Below are 15,238 nucleotides of genomic sequence, written 5' to 3' on the forward strand. Positions count from 1 at the left end.
CGCCTCTCAGCCACTAAAGCAGTGGCTGTCCCCTTCATGTGTGCTAGTCCTACACACAGTCAAATCTCAGTTCTCTGTGGATGAGGACAGCAAAGAGCAGAATAACCCTGTCTACAGATTTCAGTGGAGAGCAGGAATCCACATCCTTATTTTAGCAAAGAATAGTTTCACCCTCCACCCCGCACCCAGTCTCTATCCCAGGCTCCCTCTGACCATCTGCTATCTCATGCTGAAGGAATATAAATCATCCTTGGGTTAACCTGAGCAGAATGTAATCAAGAGGGAGAGATGGCTTGGGGCCAGGGGAGCAACAGGAAGGCTGCATGTCGTGCACTCCAAAGTCAAGCAGGAACAAAGTTTGGAAAGTGTGTATACACACACACACACACACACACACACACACACACAATGTATGCTTAGCTACTTAATTTGAATCTCATTTCTAACTTTCACAAAATGTAACCTCTCCCTCCCTCAGTTTCTTAAGAAATCATATATACAGGGTAAAATATGTCCACAATGTCTAGCAGTATCTGGAAATTTAATGGGCCAGCAAACTACATAATCTATCCTTAGGACTGTGGTATTGCAAAATGGATCAGAGTGGAGATTTTGGACTCAGAGGTTTTCCAGGATGCTGGCTCCATGGACCTCATCCTAACATCTCTGAGCTTTCACTGTCTCATCTGCAAAATGCGGATAATAAAATCACTTCATAGGGTTACTGCAAGGGTTAAATGAGCATATTATGTAAAATGCCTGGCACCGACTAGATGAGCAAAAATGGTGGCTAGAACTTGATGGTTGATCCCTTCGGAGAGCTAGAAATGGCCCCAGTGAAGAGCTGTTCTGTAGCTTCCTCAGACGATCAGATGAATCTCTCAAAAGCTGCAGATGCTCAAAAGGCCAAAGCACCAACATGTCCCCCCACGACCCCGCTCCATCCCCCACATCCCTTAGTCCAGTGTGTGGCACACCAGCTTCCTTGTTATCCAAGTGAGAAATCCTGCAGTCCTCAACCACTCCCCCAACCCCCACCCCAGCTCCAACAAATCCTCTGTTGACTCAACTTCTCAAATGAGTCAACCCCATTTGGTTCTCTCCCTCTGCCCACCACAGTGTCAGTCTGGGGCACCATCCACCTGCCCCTGGATAGCATGTCTCCAAGCTCCTCTCCCTGCCCCAGCCACCCCCCTTGCAGTCACTCCCGAAGCAGCAACTATAGTTCTCTTTCTAATGTTCAAATCTGACTTACCCTCTCTCCTGCTTTAAACCTCCCACGCGCACCGTAGTAAAGTCCAAGTTCCTCAGCGTGGCTCCCAGAGCCTGCCATGATCTGCCTAGGATGTAGCTCCCACCCATGGCCCTTCTTGCTTTGTTGCTCCAGCTGTGCCAAAGGGACACACCGCAGTTCTACAAATACATCCTGCTCTCCCTGCGGGATTTCGCACGTGCTTTCCTCCTGCTGAGGACACCCCCTTGCCCATCACTTCTCCAGTCTGTAGGTTTCAGCTTACATATCGTTTCTTCCAGGAAGCCTTCCAGACACCTGAATACTGAGTTAGACCCTTCTTCCACAGTGTATAAGTGTCTGCTTATTTGCTCCTCTCCCCCAGTAGCCTGGGAGCCCCTAGACGACAAAACCCATTTTTGTCATTGAAATACCCCAAGTGCCTAAGACGGTGACTGACACAATGCAGGCACTCAAATATCTGTGTGTTGTATAGAGGCAAGCAGTTGGCCTTGCCCCAAGGCGCCCACTCTCCCTGGCTGAAGGCCACAGTGGCACTGAGCTACCCAGTAACTTGGCCAACCCTGGTCCCCAGAGGTGTGTGAACAGCAAAGTTAACACACCTACCTAGGATAGCCACCACCTCGTCATCCTGGATCACCTCCAGGGAGCCGGAGACCACAAAGCAGAGGCTGTCAACACTCTCTCCTGCGTGGTAGATGAGGTCCCCCGGGGCGCAGTGCACTGTCTGGAACTCCATGGCCAGTGCCCGCAGGCAGCCGTCGCTGGCCAGCCGGAAAGCTGGGTGTTCCTTGAACACCTTGCGGTTCAGGTGCACACAGATGTCAGCTCTCATGTCCTTGGGGCAGATCTGCAGAACCTGGGCGAGCACAGGGAGAAAAAGTGTCAAGGTCCTCACTGCACTCTCCAGCCTGTGGCCCCTCATGACCTCAGGAGCAGAAGCCACCCCCATTGGGATAGACTGCACTCTTCAAGGCATGGGTAGACAGCACAGCCACAGTACCTGTCCCCATGGAGCTTACACTCTTTTTTTTTTTTTTTTTTTTTTTTTGGAGCTTACACTCTTATGCGAAAGATAAGCAGCAAGCATAGAAATCCACGCTAAATGCTCAGAAGAAGGATCAGAGAGTCGGGGCTGGGAGTACGGGGAGCTCTTTAGATTAATAGCTGGTGAAGGCTTGTCTGAAGAGGTGACATGTAAGCGGACACCTGCAAAATGTGTCAGAAGACATCCCAGCAGCAAGGTCAAGATGGTGAGAGGACCTGAGCAACAGCCAGCATGAAAGAGGGGCTCAGGGTAGGGGATGAAGCTTCGGGAGAATGCCCAGTACGCATGCACCTAAAGACCTGATGTTATGAAAAGCCTCTGACTTTATTCTGAGTGTGATGGGGACACTGGTGGAGTGTGAGGAGGGAGTGACAAGACCAGGCTGTATTTTAAGAGGATCACCATAGCTAGAGAGTGGAGTTCGGGGGCCCGGACTTTGGGGTGGCAAGGATGGAGCCAAGGATTTGAGTTAAGTCACTCCTGCAGGAGGCCCAGTGAGAAGTGAGGGGGCCCAGACTGGGATGCTGGCAGGGAAGCCAGGGAGGAGTGGTCAGATTCAGGACGTATTTTGAAGGTTGGGCTCACACTGCTGATGGCCTGAGAATGTGTATGGCTTAAAGAGAGATAAAGTAATATTTCGTGAGCACTTACTCTGTGCCAGGCTTTGCTAAGTGCTTTAAAGTCACTCATTCATTTCATATTTATTTATTGAGCCCTTATGATATACCAGGAATCATTCTCAGCTCTGAAGATGTAGCTGTGAACAGCACAGACAAAACCCTTGCCTTTGTGTAACTTACCATCTCGTGGGAGGAGACAAATTCTAAGCAAAATGAGTGAAATTTAGAAATGATTTTACATGATTGTTATGTGCATTTAGTAGGTAATTTAATCCTCACATAACCCTCTGATGTAAGTGTTAGTAAGGTACCATCTTACAGAGAAGGAAACTGAGGCACAGGGAAGATAAATAACTTCCCCAAAGTTGCACAGCCAGAAAATGGCAAGAGCTGGGGTCCCAAACGAGGTAGTCTGAATCCAGAGCCTAGTTTAGATACTAACCATTTCCTACGTTACATGGCTACCCTAAACAAAGGCACTAGCAATTCCACTCTTAGTATCTAGAAACTCAGGGCAAAGCGAGAACTCTAAGAGGTCACGTGGGTCTTTCAAGAAAGGAAAATTTCTCAGCCTTTTCTAGGGGGAGAAATAGTTCCCTGAACTAAATTTTTACAATAAACCACTGCATGGCCCCTCCCATAGCAAGCATTAGGTGACACAGTAGGATGCCTTCAAGTGGACTTTTCCAGAGAAATTAGTTGTGTCCTTTAAATAATCCTTTCTTCCATTCTAGTCTAGCGAGCAAAGCTGGGGGCATAAAATCAAACAAGTTCAATGAAGACATTTCCTTAGTATGCTGGTTACCCCCACACTCCTGCTTCTGTGCCTTCACACAGGGCATTTGCCTCTGTGCCTGGAGCTCACCTTGGAATCTGTAAGTTTCTCCGCCTCCTTCAAAAGTCTGTGCAAGTCTCACCTTGCCCGTGACTGTGCTGCTCCTACCCTACCTTCTCAGGAGGCCTTGCACTCTGCATGGAGGCGAGGCGGTGGACAGAGAGGTCCAACAGTCCAAATCCCAGCTCCTTCCCCTCCAAGTGGCCTAACTGCTCTACACCTGACTTTCTCCTATAAAGTGCACACTGCGCACATTGGCTCAGGAGGATTAACTGAAAGGACATGTACCAGTATGGTTCCCCCAGGACAGTGTAGGACCCAGGAAGGGGCTCCATACACACTGGTCCCCATGTTCCATGTGCCTCTTCCTGCTTGTTCAGGGGTTGCGGGATGCTGAGGAAGTGAGCAGGATCTCTGCGAGAGGGGAAGGAGCACTGACAGAGCAGAAGGACAGGAAAATTCAGACTGCCAAGGCTGGGCTGGGGCTGAGCGCTTGCTAAGTGTTTCCCTCCTTCCGGCTCATTGAAAAACAAGACTCCTATAGAAATGCAGATTCAATTTGGATCCTCTTCTCCCCAAGCAGAACACCAGGGGGAGAACTCTCGCATGTCCTGTCAAAATCTGCCCAGCAGTTCAAAACCAACATTTGCTCTCCAGGTAAATTCACCTTTCAGTATTTGGTTTCCCCTGGGCTGGGCTTTGCTGGCAGAGGCTGCTAATGAACGAGGCCTTGGCACAGAAACAATGTTTTATTCATGGGCCCTATTCCTGGATCCACTGGAAAGCACTTGTGAGGGGGAGAGGGAAGTGGGGGGTCGAGCATTCCGGACTGCCATGCCATCAGGCATCATTCTCCTGTTGGCTCCACACTGGGCGGGTTAGGGGGTCCTGAACCCTCCTCTCGGAGCTGAATGCTTCTCAGCTGCAGACCCCTTCCTGGGCACCTTCCTTTCTGGTTGGTCCTTAAGAGAAACCATCCCTCTTGGTTCTTGAGGACCTCAAAGGCCACAAGGAAATGTCACCATGGAGGCTCATGGAACCACCCCAGGCTGGACAGGACAGACACATGGTTGAGAGAATAGACTTTAAGATCAGGCAGACCCGGATTCAATTCCTGGCTTTAAGGTTTACTGATCCAGTGAACCTGAAGCCATACTTAGCTTCTTTTCCCAAGTCTTCTGTTTTGAACTTGAGTACAGAATTCTGAGGGCTCCCTTGAGCTGGTGTGTGGTAAGTGCTGGCACAGTGCCTTCCACACACACGGGCTCAGTGCATGCGAGCTTTCATTTCTGAGGTCCTTAGCACAGAGGAGCAGTGAGTCAGGCTGAGGGAGGTCCAGAATGTCATAGATAAAGGGGCCTTAGGGGTTGGCCTTAGCACTAAAAGGCATCTAGTAGTCCATGTGTTATAGACATGGAAACTGAGGCTCAGAGGAACAGGCAACATGCTCATGGTCACTGGCTAATTGCTGGTCAAACGAGGAGAGCCCAGCACTCCCCATCCTCCCCACCATACCCCTAGGCTTCCGTGGTCTTCCCTGACCCTTCTGACCCAGGATGGAGGGGACGGGAACCAGAGAGAGCCAGGGGACCACGGGACTGCTGGACCCCTCCACAGAAGCTGCCTGCCCCAAGCCCCTGCTGAGAAGAGCAGCCGCCCAGGCCGGCTGGGCCCTGCAGTGAGCTGTCACAGTACTCCCTCTTCCACCTAGGCCAGGACCTGGGGCAAATCCCAAAGCCTCTCAGGAAAGTGAGGCAGTGGAGAGGGACAGGGCAGGCAAACGCTGACGGTGCTGTCTCCCACGGGCAGCCGCCCAGCCCAGCCCTGCCATGGGATGGGGAAGGGTTTCTTTCCAGACAACCAGATTTACAAAGCCCTCCTGGTCCCTGGGAAAAGGAGCCCCAGGGCCGACAGATCAAAGTTCCTTTCTGCTCCATCAGCTGCCAGGCACCCACAGAACCTACATGCCTTGCTGAATGAAGCAGAAACACCAGACTCAGTAAGGGCAGGTGGTTGGCAAAGCCAGGGACTCAGACCCACCCGAATGACGCCCTGCCTGGGTCAGAAATGAGGGCAACTCCATCTGGACTCATCTGCTCATTCTTCTTCCCTCCAGTACGTGTTTTAATTTAAAAAAATAAATAAAAATAAATTAAAAAGTAACAGTAGGAAAAGCACAAGCTTCCAAGTCAAACAAAACCAGATTCAAATCCTGACTATGACCAGAGGCAGTTAACAAAACTCACCGGGCCTCTGGGTCCTTGTCTCTGGGGTCACAGTAACAGCGGCTCCCTCCCAGAGCTGCCGTAGAGCATCACTGAAGCGTGAGCGCGGGGACCGCACGCAGAGAGCGCGGTAAATACTTATTTTTAACGTGCGTTCAAGGCAAGGTAGCCAGTGCTACAGTGGTGAGCTTATTATGTTACCGTTGTGGTCACGGCTGATCTTCAACAAACCTGAATTATCCTTCCTTTTACGTGGGAATCAATTAAATTGAGTTCAGGTTTTCCTTTTAAACTTCCACGCTCAGCTAACCCTTCTGACGGAGGAAGAGGAGCAAGGCCGGCTGCTCCAAAGGCAGTGAGTGGCATTTGGCTTTGAATGTGTTAGGTTTCTGCAACAGCATTATCTTTCTGTTTTTCTTACTCTGACAGTGAAAGGAATCAGAATCCCCCAAGTACCTAGAGACTGGCAGTAAAAGGAGAAGTGGGGTGGAAAACACTGAGCAGCAGAGAAAAATGGACCCAGGATGACATGTTGTTCATAGAAAACGAACACAGGAGGTAACTTCGAAGTGAATAAAAAGTCCACTGCATCTTCCCAGCCACCAAAGTTTCTCCACTTTATTGAAATGCATCTAGAATAACGCAACTCTTACAGAACAATAGGGATTTATGGCTGTTTCCATTTCACAGATGGGAAAACTGATACCTTAGCCTTAGAGAGAGGTCTAACTGAGGTTTTCCTCAAGCCAGTGAGACTAAGGCACAAACCCTTGATAAGTATTCACCAGACTTGTCTGATGAAGAGGATCCCCTGGGCAATTGTTAAATATGCAGACTTTTTTCCTCACACCTCCCCCTCCTCTAAATCCAGCATTCCAATACATTTGGTATAGAGGCTGGGAATCTGTTTAACGACCGCGAATTCTGAGAATCTTATCAGAGCTGAGACTACAGTGAGGCAACAGCCTTGGGATAAAATCTCAGTAATCAACATAAATTACAATTTAATACAATATTGTATTTTATTTTAATACAATATTTTAAAAAATCAAAATCCACGGAAAAAAAAATTCCCAATGAACAAAATATCAAAAATTTAAATAAGGACAGAATCAGTGGCAGGGCTGGGCCATCTCAGAGCCTGAGGTCAAAGGAAAATTAGTCACGATGATGACCTCCCCCGGGATGGCCCTGAGCCTTACCATCACACAAGTTTGGGAAATTCTGCCCTAGACAGTTAGACTTCCAACACCTGTCTTCTCCAGGAGATATACACTGTCTTTCCAGTTTTTTAAATAATGGCTCTTAATCTCTTAATTGCTGGTCCTTGAGCAAAGCCGATCTGGAAGCCACCAAAACTTTTGGGAGTAGGACTTGGGAACCCCAACTACCCAAACCTCAGCCAGGTTTGAGAACCCCCTGCCCCAGGTGCACCTCTGTGTTCCCTGGGAAAGCTGACACACAGGGCTCACCTGAGCTTATCGCCCTCCTTACCTTCTCGGTGTCGATGCCTCTGGACATGGACCAGGTGGAAACAATATAATCCATGACTCGCTCACTCAAGCCCTTTGGCACCTGGTAGAGCTTCAGGAAGTCCCGAACGCTGTTGAGCATCTCATGGTACCTGTTGGTGTTGGCGTACATCTGTTGGAAAATGGTCGTCACGTTCCCAAAGATGGTGGCATACAGAAGGGCTGAGGAGAAGAGACAACATGTGAGTGGGCCTTCAACCAGGGCCCAAGAATGCCCAACTGGCCAAGAGCAGGCCAACGGCCAGAGCTGCCCTCTCCAGGACAGACTGTCCTGATCTCTTCAGAAGAACCTCACACAGCAGCCTCTGGGAGTGGACCCATCAAAAGAGTTGCCTGACAGCAGGCCAGTAGGACCAACAGGTGGTAGGCAGGGCTAGGATGGGCAGGACCTGGCATGACTGCGGCCAGAGCTAAGAGGCAGAGAAAAAGGAGTGGGGGTAGGAGCAGTGAGACCAATTTATACTTCTTGACACAAAAAGTTTCAGCCGTGCCTGAGGCCACCAGTCAAATGTGTTATTCTATATCAGCCCAATTCCTAACCTATCAGCAAGTAAACTTTTTCAAGAACTGCTAACATGCTAAGTACTACACTACCTGCTGAGGACAGGATGGTGTGAGACCCTCAGTCCTGGCTCTCACGCAGCAAACAATATAGTGCAAAGACAGACCTTGAATACATCATCACAAGTAACTAAATAAAAGCAAATCGGCCAAGAGCAATGAAGGATGTTATTTATACCTTGGCTTCACACTTACTGTTAAGGTACAGGTAAAGACAACAATCTATTCCACTGTGATGTGGCTCCTGGGGAGAAGAGCAAGACTGTAATATGGCAAAAATAAAGTCGGGTCACCTCTGAGATATGACAAGTACCTACTATGTGCTCCCCTGGCTCCTCCTACGTTAGTGTCAGGAAGGAGGACCATTAGGGCATCACAAAGCTCACTTCCTACCTTTAACTCCCATTTGCCCTTGAAGGCTGAGCTCAAGGGTTTCACCACTTCCAGAAAACCTTCCTTTGAAGTTGACCATGACTTCCCAGGCTTGAAATGGTATATAAGCCATTTTGCAACCATATGTGTCTTTCTTTGCCGGTGCCTGTATGAGTTGCTTGAAGGCTAGACCCATCTTTTCCTTGTCATTGTATCCCTGGGAGCTAACACTAAACCAGTACCCAATAAATATTTGTCAAATTAGTTTTTAATAAATAATACATATATTATTTGTGACACTCACACATTTTTGCTTTTTTTAAAATTGATTATTGACATATGATAAACCGCACCCTTAAAATATACAATCTGATAAGCTTTGAAATACGTATACACCCACAAAGCCATCACACAGTCTGACTGAACACTTTCATCACTTTCCAAAAAGTTTTGTCATGTCCCTTTATACCCCTTCCTGTCCCAAGCAATTGCTAATATTTTCTGTCACTATAGGTTAGCTTGCAAGAAAGTTCTATAAGTGTAATCATACAGTATGTACTCTTTTTAAATGTTTTAATTAGATATAATTCATATACCATGAAATATATCCATTTAAAGTGTACAACTCAGTGGCTTTTATTTTATTTATGGAGCTGGGTGACCATCACTACGTCTAAGTTTAGAATATTTCCATCCTCCTCCCAAAGAAACCCCCTACCCATGAGCATCATTCCCCACCCCACCCCCATCCCCTAGCCCTCGGCAAACAGTAATCTGCTTTCTGTCTCTATAGGTTTGTCTACTCTGGAAATCTCATATCAATTAAGTCCTACAATATATGAACTCCTACGGCTGGCCCCTTTCAAGGTTCCTCCATTTTGCAGCATAATTTGGTACTTCATTCCTTTTCAATGTTGAATAAATAATGTTTGACATATTGACAATCCACATTTCATTTATCCAATCATCAGTCCATGGGCATTTGGGTGATTTACTTCTTGGCTATTATGAATCGTGCTGTTATGAACCGTCAGGAACAAGTTTTTGCGTGAACATGTTTTCCGTTCTCTTGGGTAAACACCCAGGAGTGGAATTGCTGGGTCATCTGGTAACTATGTTTAACATTCTGAGGAACTGTTTTCCAAAGCAGCTGCACCTTGTTCTGTTCCCATCAGCAGTGCGTGAGAGTTCCAGATGTCCCCAACACCCCTTTAACACTGCTATTATCTGTCTTTTTGATTACTGCCATCTTAGGGAGTAAGATCTGTTATCTCATCCCAGTTTGGGTGTGCATTGCCCTGATGGCTGGTGATGTTGACCATCTTTTTGTGTGCTTATTGGTCATTTTTATCTATTCTTTGAAGAAATGTCCACCTAAATCTTGCCTATTTCTCAATTGGGTCGTTTGTCATTTTATTACTGAGTTGTAAGCATTCTTTATATATTTTGGATAAAAATCCTTTATCCGATAGATATGATGTGCAAATACTTTCTCACACCATGTGGGTTGTTTTTTCACTTTTCTTTTTGTCTTTTCACTTACTTGACGGTATTGTTTGCACATAAACATTTTTAGTTTTGAGGTAGTACAATTCATTTATATTTTTCTTTTGTACTTTTTTGACTAGTTTCTTATACTCAGCATAATTTATTTTCAGATTCATCCATATTGTTGCCTTATGAATAGTTCATCCCTTTTTTTAAAAAATTATTTTGAAATAATTATAAATTCCCAGAAAGGTGTAAAGATAGTACAAAGAGGTCCTGTATACCCATCACCCAGTTTCCCCAATGGTTCCATCTTGTAGAAGTAGAGCGCAATGTCAAAACGAGAAGATTTACACTGCCATGAAGTATGTGTATGACTCTGTCATTTTATCACCTGGATAAGTTCAGGTAAGCAGCTCACCATTTAGAAGACAAAACTGTCCCATCACTGCAGAAATCTCTCTTGTACTCCCCTTCATACTCATGGTCCCCCAGGGAACCACAAATCTTTTCTCCTTTTTTTATAATTATGCCATCTCAAAAACATTATATAAATGGAATCATGAAGTACGTGAACATTTGAGATTGGCCTTTTACACTTAGCAAAATGCCCTGGAAATGCATCCATGTTGGTGCATGTGTCAATGGTTCATTCCATTTTGTTCATGAATACTGTCCCACTGTATGGAGAGGCCACAATGATTTCTTTCAAATGATCTTACTCAGGCTTAGCTGAAGACTGAGAGGGGAAAAAATCAGAGAAAGGTGTAGATCTAGATGTAAGGGAAGGAAGTCTTCAGTAGTCTATCCACTCAGGCTGAATATGGCTGCCCAAGACACTGAGGACAAAATTCTACCCAAGAAGAATTATAAATGAGGATTGGAAGGAGGGCTGCCAGCTCTAGAAAGGTACCGGGGAGTGCTTATCAATCTGAACAAAAGCAGCCAGAGAAAAGCAAAAGTAGTCAGAGCCCGAATAATGCAGACACGGCTCTTGGAAGCTCATAAATTAACTTATACACAAGAGGGTCAAATCTCCAGCTTCCTGCCTCCTGTATCAGCAAGTGTTTCCAGAACCTGCCTCCCAGGGCCTCCTGGCTGGCTCCCTTGCTCCCAGCGAGTCTGACTCTAACTCAATAAGCCTCTATGGCAGTCGTGGCTCGGCTCTGTTTTCTAGTCCACGATGAACCAGAGGTCATGCATGAATAGTAAGAGGTGGCTTTCTCAGGAGGGCTGCCAGAAAACTAATTTAATTTTGAGCTTAAAAATATAGTTATACCAAATCGATACAGTAAGAATAGCTCTCTTGTCCATGGCTTGAGAACTAGGCTCACATCTGAGGCACTGGGGTGCTGGTCAGACCATTAAGGCAGTGATGACACATCTGTCATTTACAGCCCAGGGCTGCTCTCATGCAGGTCTGCTTCTGAGACATTCTAGAAGGTTAAATGTCCTCAGGAGGGACCTATTTAATTATTGTCACTATTAGAAACATTATTACTATTAAAAATGGATAATTTGCTCAATGCCCGTTGTCTAATTTTATATGAAGTGAGGTTATACATTTTTCATGTATACATTTTATTTATTGATATCTCTGGATAAAGCACTATGCCTTACATACCCACAACCTAACTGGGAGAGATTGCATATAAATCTAGCTATCACTTGAACTCGAGTGTGATGTGGGGAGGAAGACCGGGAGATTGGAATGTCCCCGCACAACAGAGTCTCACAGGGCAGATGAGGCCCTGGATGACTCTAAATGTGAATTAGTTGGGTCCCCCCACCATCCCCCACAGTAGGAAGGCCCTTTCTCAATCCCAAGGCAAAATGCTGATTTGCCTAAGGGCAGGTTTCTCTCTTTGAGCAGTTTAAAGTTAACACTGTATCAGCAAGAACTCTGGGTCCCACCCAAAGAAAAATAAACATAGTATTCTCTGGCCCGAAATTAAACCTTGCTGTATGGAATTTAGAGGAAGAGTGGCAAAAGTTTTTGTTTCCCTTTTTAAATTTTTATGTTTATTTGTGCATACATACACATACACATCATTTAAAGAGTTAAGTGGCCAAAACCTCTTTTGAAGTCTTTACTCCCCTAGATATTCTTTCTTTCCACCCAATTTCCCATTCTGCAGAAGCACCCATTTTCCATTGTATTAAGCTGATTGTTTTGCTATTGATCTTCATAGTTCAATGTCATTCTCAAGTCACCATGTCCTGATATTTCAGGCTTAGGAATTATCTACTGGCCTGAGAATTTAGCTTTTTTCTGAGAATTTCACTCTCTTCTACCCACTGCCTTCCAATCTCACACTCATTTCCCACAGCTCTTCCCATGGCCCCATCCTCTAATGTGGTTATAGCATCAATTCGGTTAGATAATTATCTGTGCGCATATTATTGTAACTGGATGACACATATTCACAGCTAAGCCACACAGGATACTCAGGTCACTTTTCCTTTTCTACAGTGTTTCCTTTTCCCTACAGCTAATAATGGTCTTTTCATTTGTTTAGTTTACGTATCACTGATTTGACTCCAATTCTCCCACAGACAAAAGTTCTTCCTAATATATTAAAATACCTTAGTTAGCCTATCAGTGTCATTTCCATAAAGAAATCTTTCCTGGGGGCACCTGAATGGCTCAGTCAGTTAAGCATCTGACTCTTGATGTCAGCTCAGGTCTTGATCTCAGGGTTGTGAGTTCAAGCCCCACACTGGGCTCCATGCTGGGCATGGAGCCTACTTTAAAAAAGTAAAGAAAAAAGAAAACTCCCCTGCAGGCTTCTGAACTGTTCCCTTGGCAGCTGTGTGGATGTCTCGGCTCCAGCATCCTGGGAAGGAGCTTCATTTAGATCCCCTGATTCCCGTATCCCATGGTTTCACCTTCTTGATTTATTAGTTTTTGTTGGTAAAAGACATCTTTTTGTAGTTTTCTGAGAAAGGGTATATAGGAGCAACATTTTTGAGACCTAATGTTTACTCTTACAATCAATTAATAGCTAAGCTGGGTGTAGAATTCTAGATGCGAAATCATTTTGCTCATTTCTCAATGGAAGCATTTCTCCATTGTCTTCTCTTGCTGTTGTGAGGACAAAAGCATTCAGATCCTTCATCCTTCATACTGAACCTGTTTTTTCCTCTCAAGAAACTCTTTTTCCACAATGTTCTGAAAATTCGTAATAGCGTGCCTTTTGCTGAGGCTCAGTTCTCATCCATTGTGTGAGGATTTCAGTAAGTCCTTTCAATCCAGGAATTTATGGCCTTCATTTCAAGGAAATTTTCTCGGGCTACTTTATTTTCTTTCTTTCTTTTTTTAAACTTGCCTCCAGCAGATTAACGTGAAAATAAAAGGGAAAGAGAGAAGGGGAGAAGGAAGGAGAGGGGAGAGGGGAGAGGAGAGAGGAGGGGAGGGGAGGGGAGAAGGAAGGGGAAGGAAGAGCAAAGAAAGCAAATATGGAGGGTGGGGACAGTGGTGGATGGGGTGACGGAAGGATAAGCATAATAAGGACACTTTTTATTTCTAGTCAGTTTCTTTTTTTTAATCACTTAAAAAAATTATTCACAGCTTCTTAAAAGGTAAGGAAGAAGGAAAGTTGAGAGACTGTTCTATTTCATGAACCCATGATGGAGGAAAACCCTAGTCAGAAAAAGCAAATCAAAGACATTGGAAATGGAAGTAAAGCTGGTAGGTCAGCCTTGAGGCTCTTCGGTGGGACAGAAAAGAGACGTTGCAGGAGTTGAGTTTGGACATAAGAAGTGTGTTTTGCAGGCTGCAGTTCCGAAGCCCCTCGTTTATTCTTTGTTTACCCTTAACCTGCTCTCCAGCTCCCGGGTCTCCTTAGCATTCCAGTCTAGAGCCAGTGGCCATACCGCTCCCACATCTCTCATCACTGTCTCTTTGGGACATCTACTCCAGCTTCCTGAAGCGAGACGGGCACTTAATCTGCCTGCTGACATAAGGGAGTGAAGATGTGAAGTGCCCACCCCTGTGTTAGCAGAGCCTCTCTGGAGTCCTGGGTGACTGGCTTCTACAGAGCTGTTAGCCCCTCACCTGCATACTTTTCCTCATCAGTGGGGTAAACAGACTTGTGGGCTTCTTTAGGAAGTCGGTTATTATTCACAAAATTACTCCTGTGGGAAAGTGTACCCCAACTTCTAAACAACTCTGCAGAGCATAATTTACTCCTAAACTCAAGAAGGCTAGAAAAAAAAAGCCATTTCTGCAGGTGTATCAAAGCTTAGAGATAAAGGACTAATGAGTCTTTTTCCTCCTTGTAATAATTTAAAAATCATTGCTCTCTGTGGGTAGTTTACAGGTTTATCCAAACTGACATTGTTCCATACAGAATTCCAAAAGATATATTAAAACAGAATTTAAAGAAGACTACTCACACCTTTGCTTGTTTCTGACTCTTAATTCCCAGTAGAATTAGATCATCAGGCCTTTGTTAGCTCTTATGATCTGGCCACTCCATTTGGCAGTGATGGAAGATGAGCTGATGTGGATAAAACCATGTTGATACCTCTGACATCTTTCTTTTTCCCTTTTATGCCAAATACAGAAAAAGACTAAAAAAGCATGGGCTGAATGAATACACTGAGGGAATAAGTACTGATGCAAGAAACAAGTCAGGTAAAAACATAATAATTTTGAAAAGAGAATCCTTAGAAATGGAGGTAGGCTTTCAGTTGTATCCGTAAAGGATTCTCTTGGTCCTATCACTGGTTTCCTCCAGTTTTTTTGGGACATAGCTGACATATAACATTACATTAGTTTAAGGTGTATAACACAATGATTTGATATATGTATATACTGAGAAATGGTTATGTATCTTTAGTTATATAGTTAATAGTTTAGTCACATAATTAATTGGATTATTTGATGGCTTCTTTCCCTTCATTTTTTTTCCCCCCAGATCTCCTGTGAATCAGGTGCTGGACTCCTAGATTAATCTGATTTTCTTATTTTTCTCTCCAGTTTCTTCCTATTACTTTATGGAAGATTTCTTCATTTTATCCTCTATTCCTCCCCCCCCCTTTTTTTTTAAGAGAGAGAGCACGCACGTGAACAGGGAAGGGGCAGAGGGAGAGGGAGAGAGAGGATCTTAAGCAAGTTCCATGCTCAGCACAAGCCCAAGCCCAATGCAGGGCTCAATCTTACAACCCTGAGATCATGACCTGAGCTGAAATCAAGATTCAGACGCTCAACCGACTGAGCCACTCAGGTGTCCCATCTTCTATTCCTTTTATTTAATTTCCATTCAATATCATACTTTTCATTTCCCTCAGGTTCACTAAA

General features: G+C 45.1%; 1 protein-coding gene across 2 annotated transcripts in view; it reads right to left on the reverse strand.

Moving 5' to 3' along the window:
- Window positions 1-15,238, reverse strand: part of KCNH1 (potassium voltage-gated channel subfamily H member 1) — a gene marked incomplete at its 5' end in the record, with an annotated part of 372,100 nt that overhangs the window by 102,402 nt on the left and 254,460 nt on the right. For both annotated transcript variants that reach the window (XM_080824606.1, XM_080824605.1), the window contains 2 exons: window positions 1,859-2,111; window positions 7,475-7,674. In XM_080824606.1, coding sequence (XP_080680732.1) covers window positions 1,859-2,111; window positions 7,475-7,674 — 453 coding nt within the window. The remainder of the gene's footprint in view (window positions 1-1,858; window positions 2,112-7,474; window positions 7,675-15,238) is intronic.

Source organism: Martes martes, assembly GCF_963455335.1.
Source record: "Martes martes genome assembly, chromosome: 15".
In the NCBI taxonomy this organism is placed as follows: domain Eukaryota; kingdom Metazoa; phylum Chordata; class Mammalia; order Carnivora; family Mustelidae; genus Martes; species Martes martes.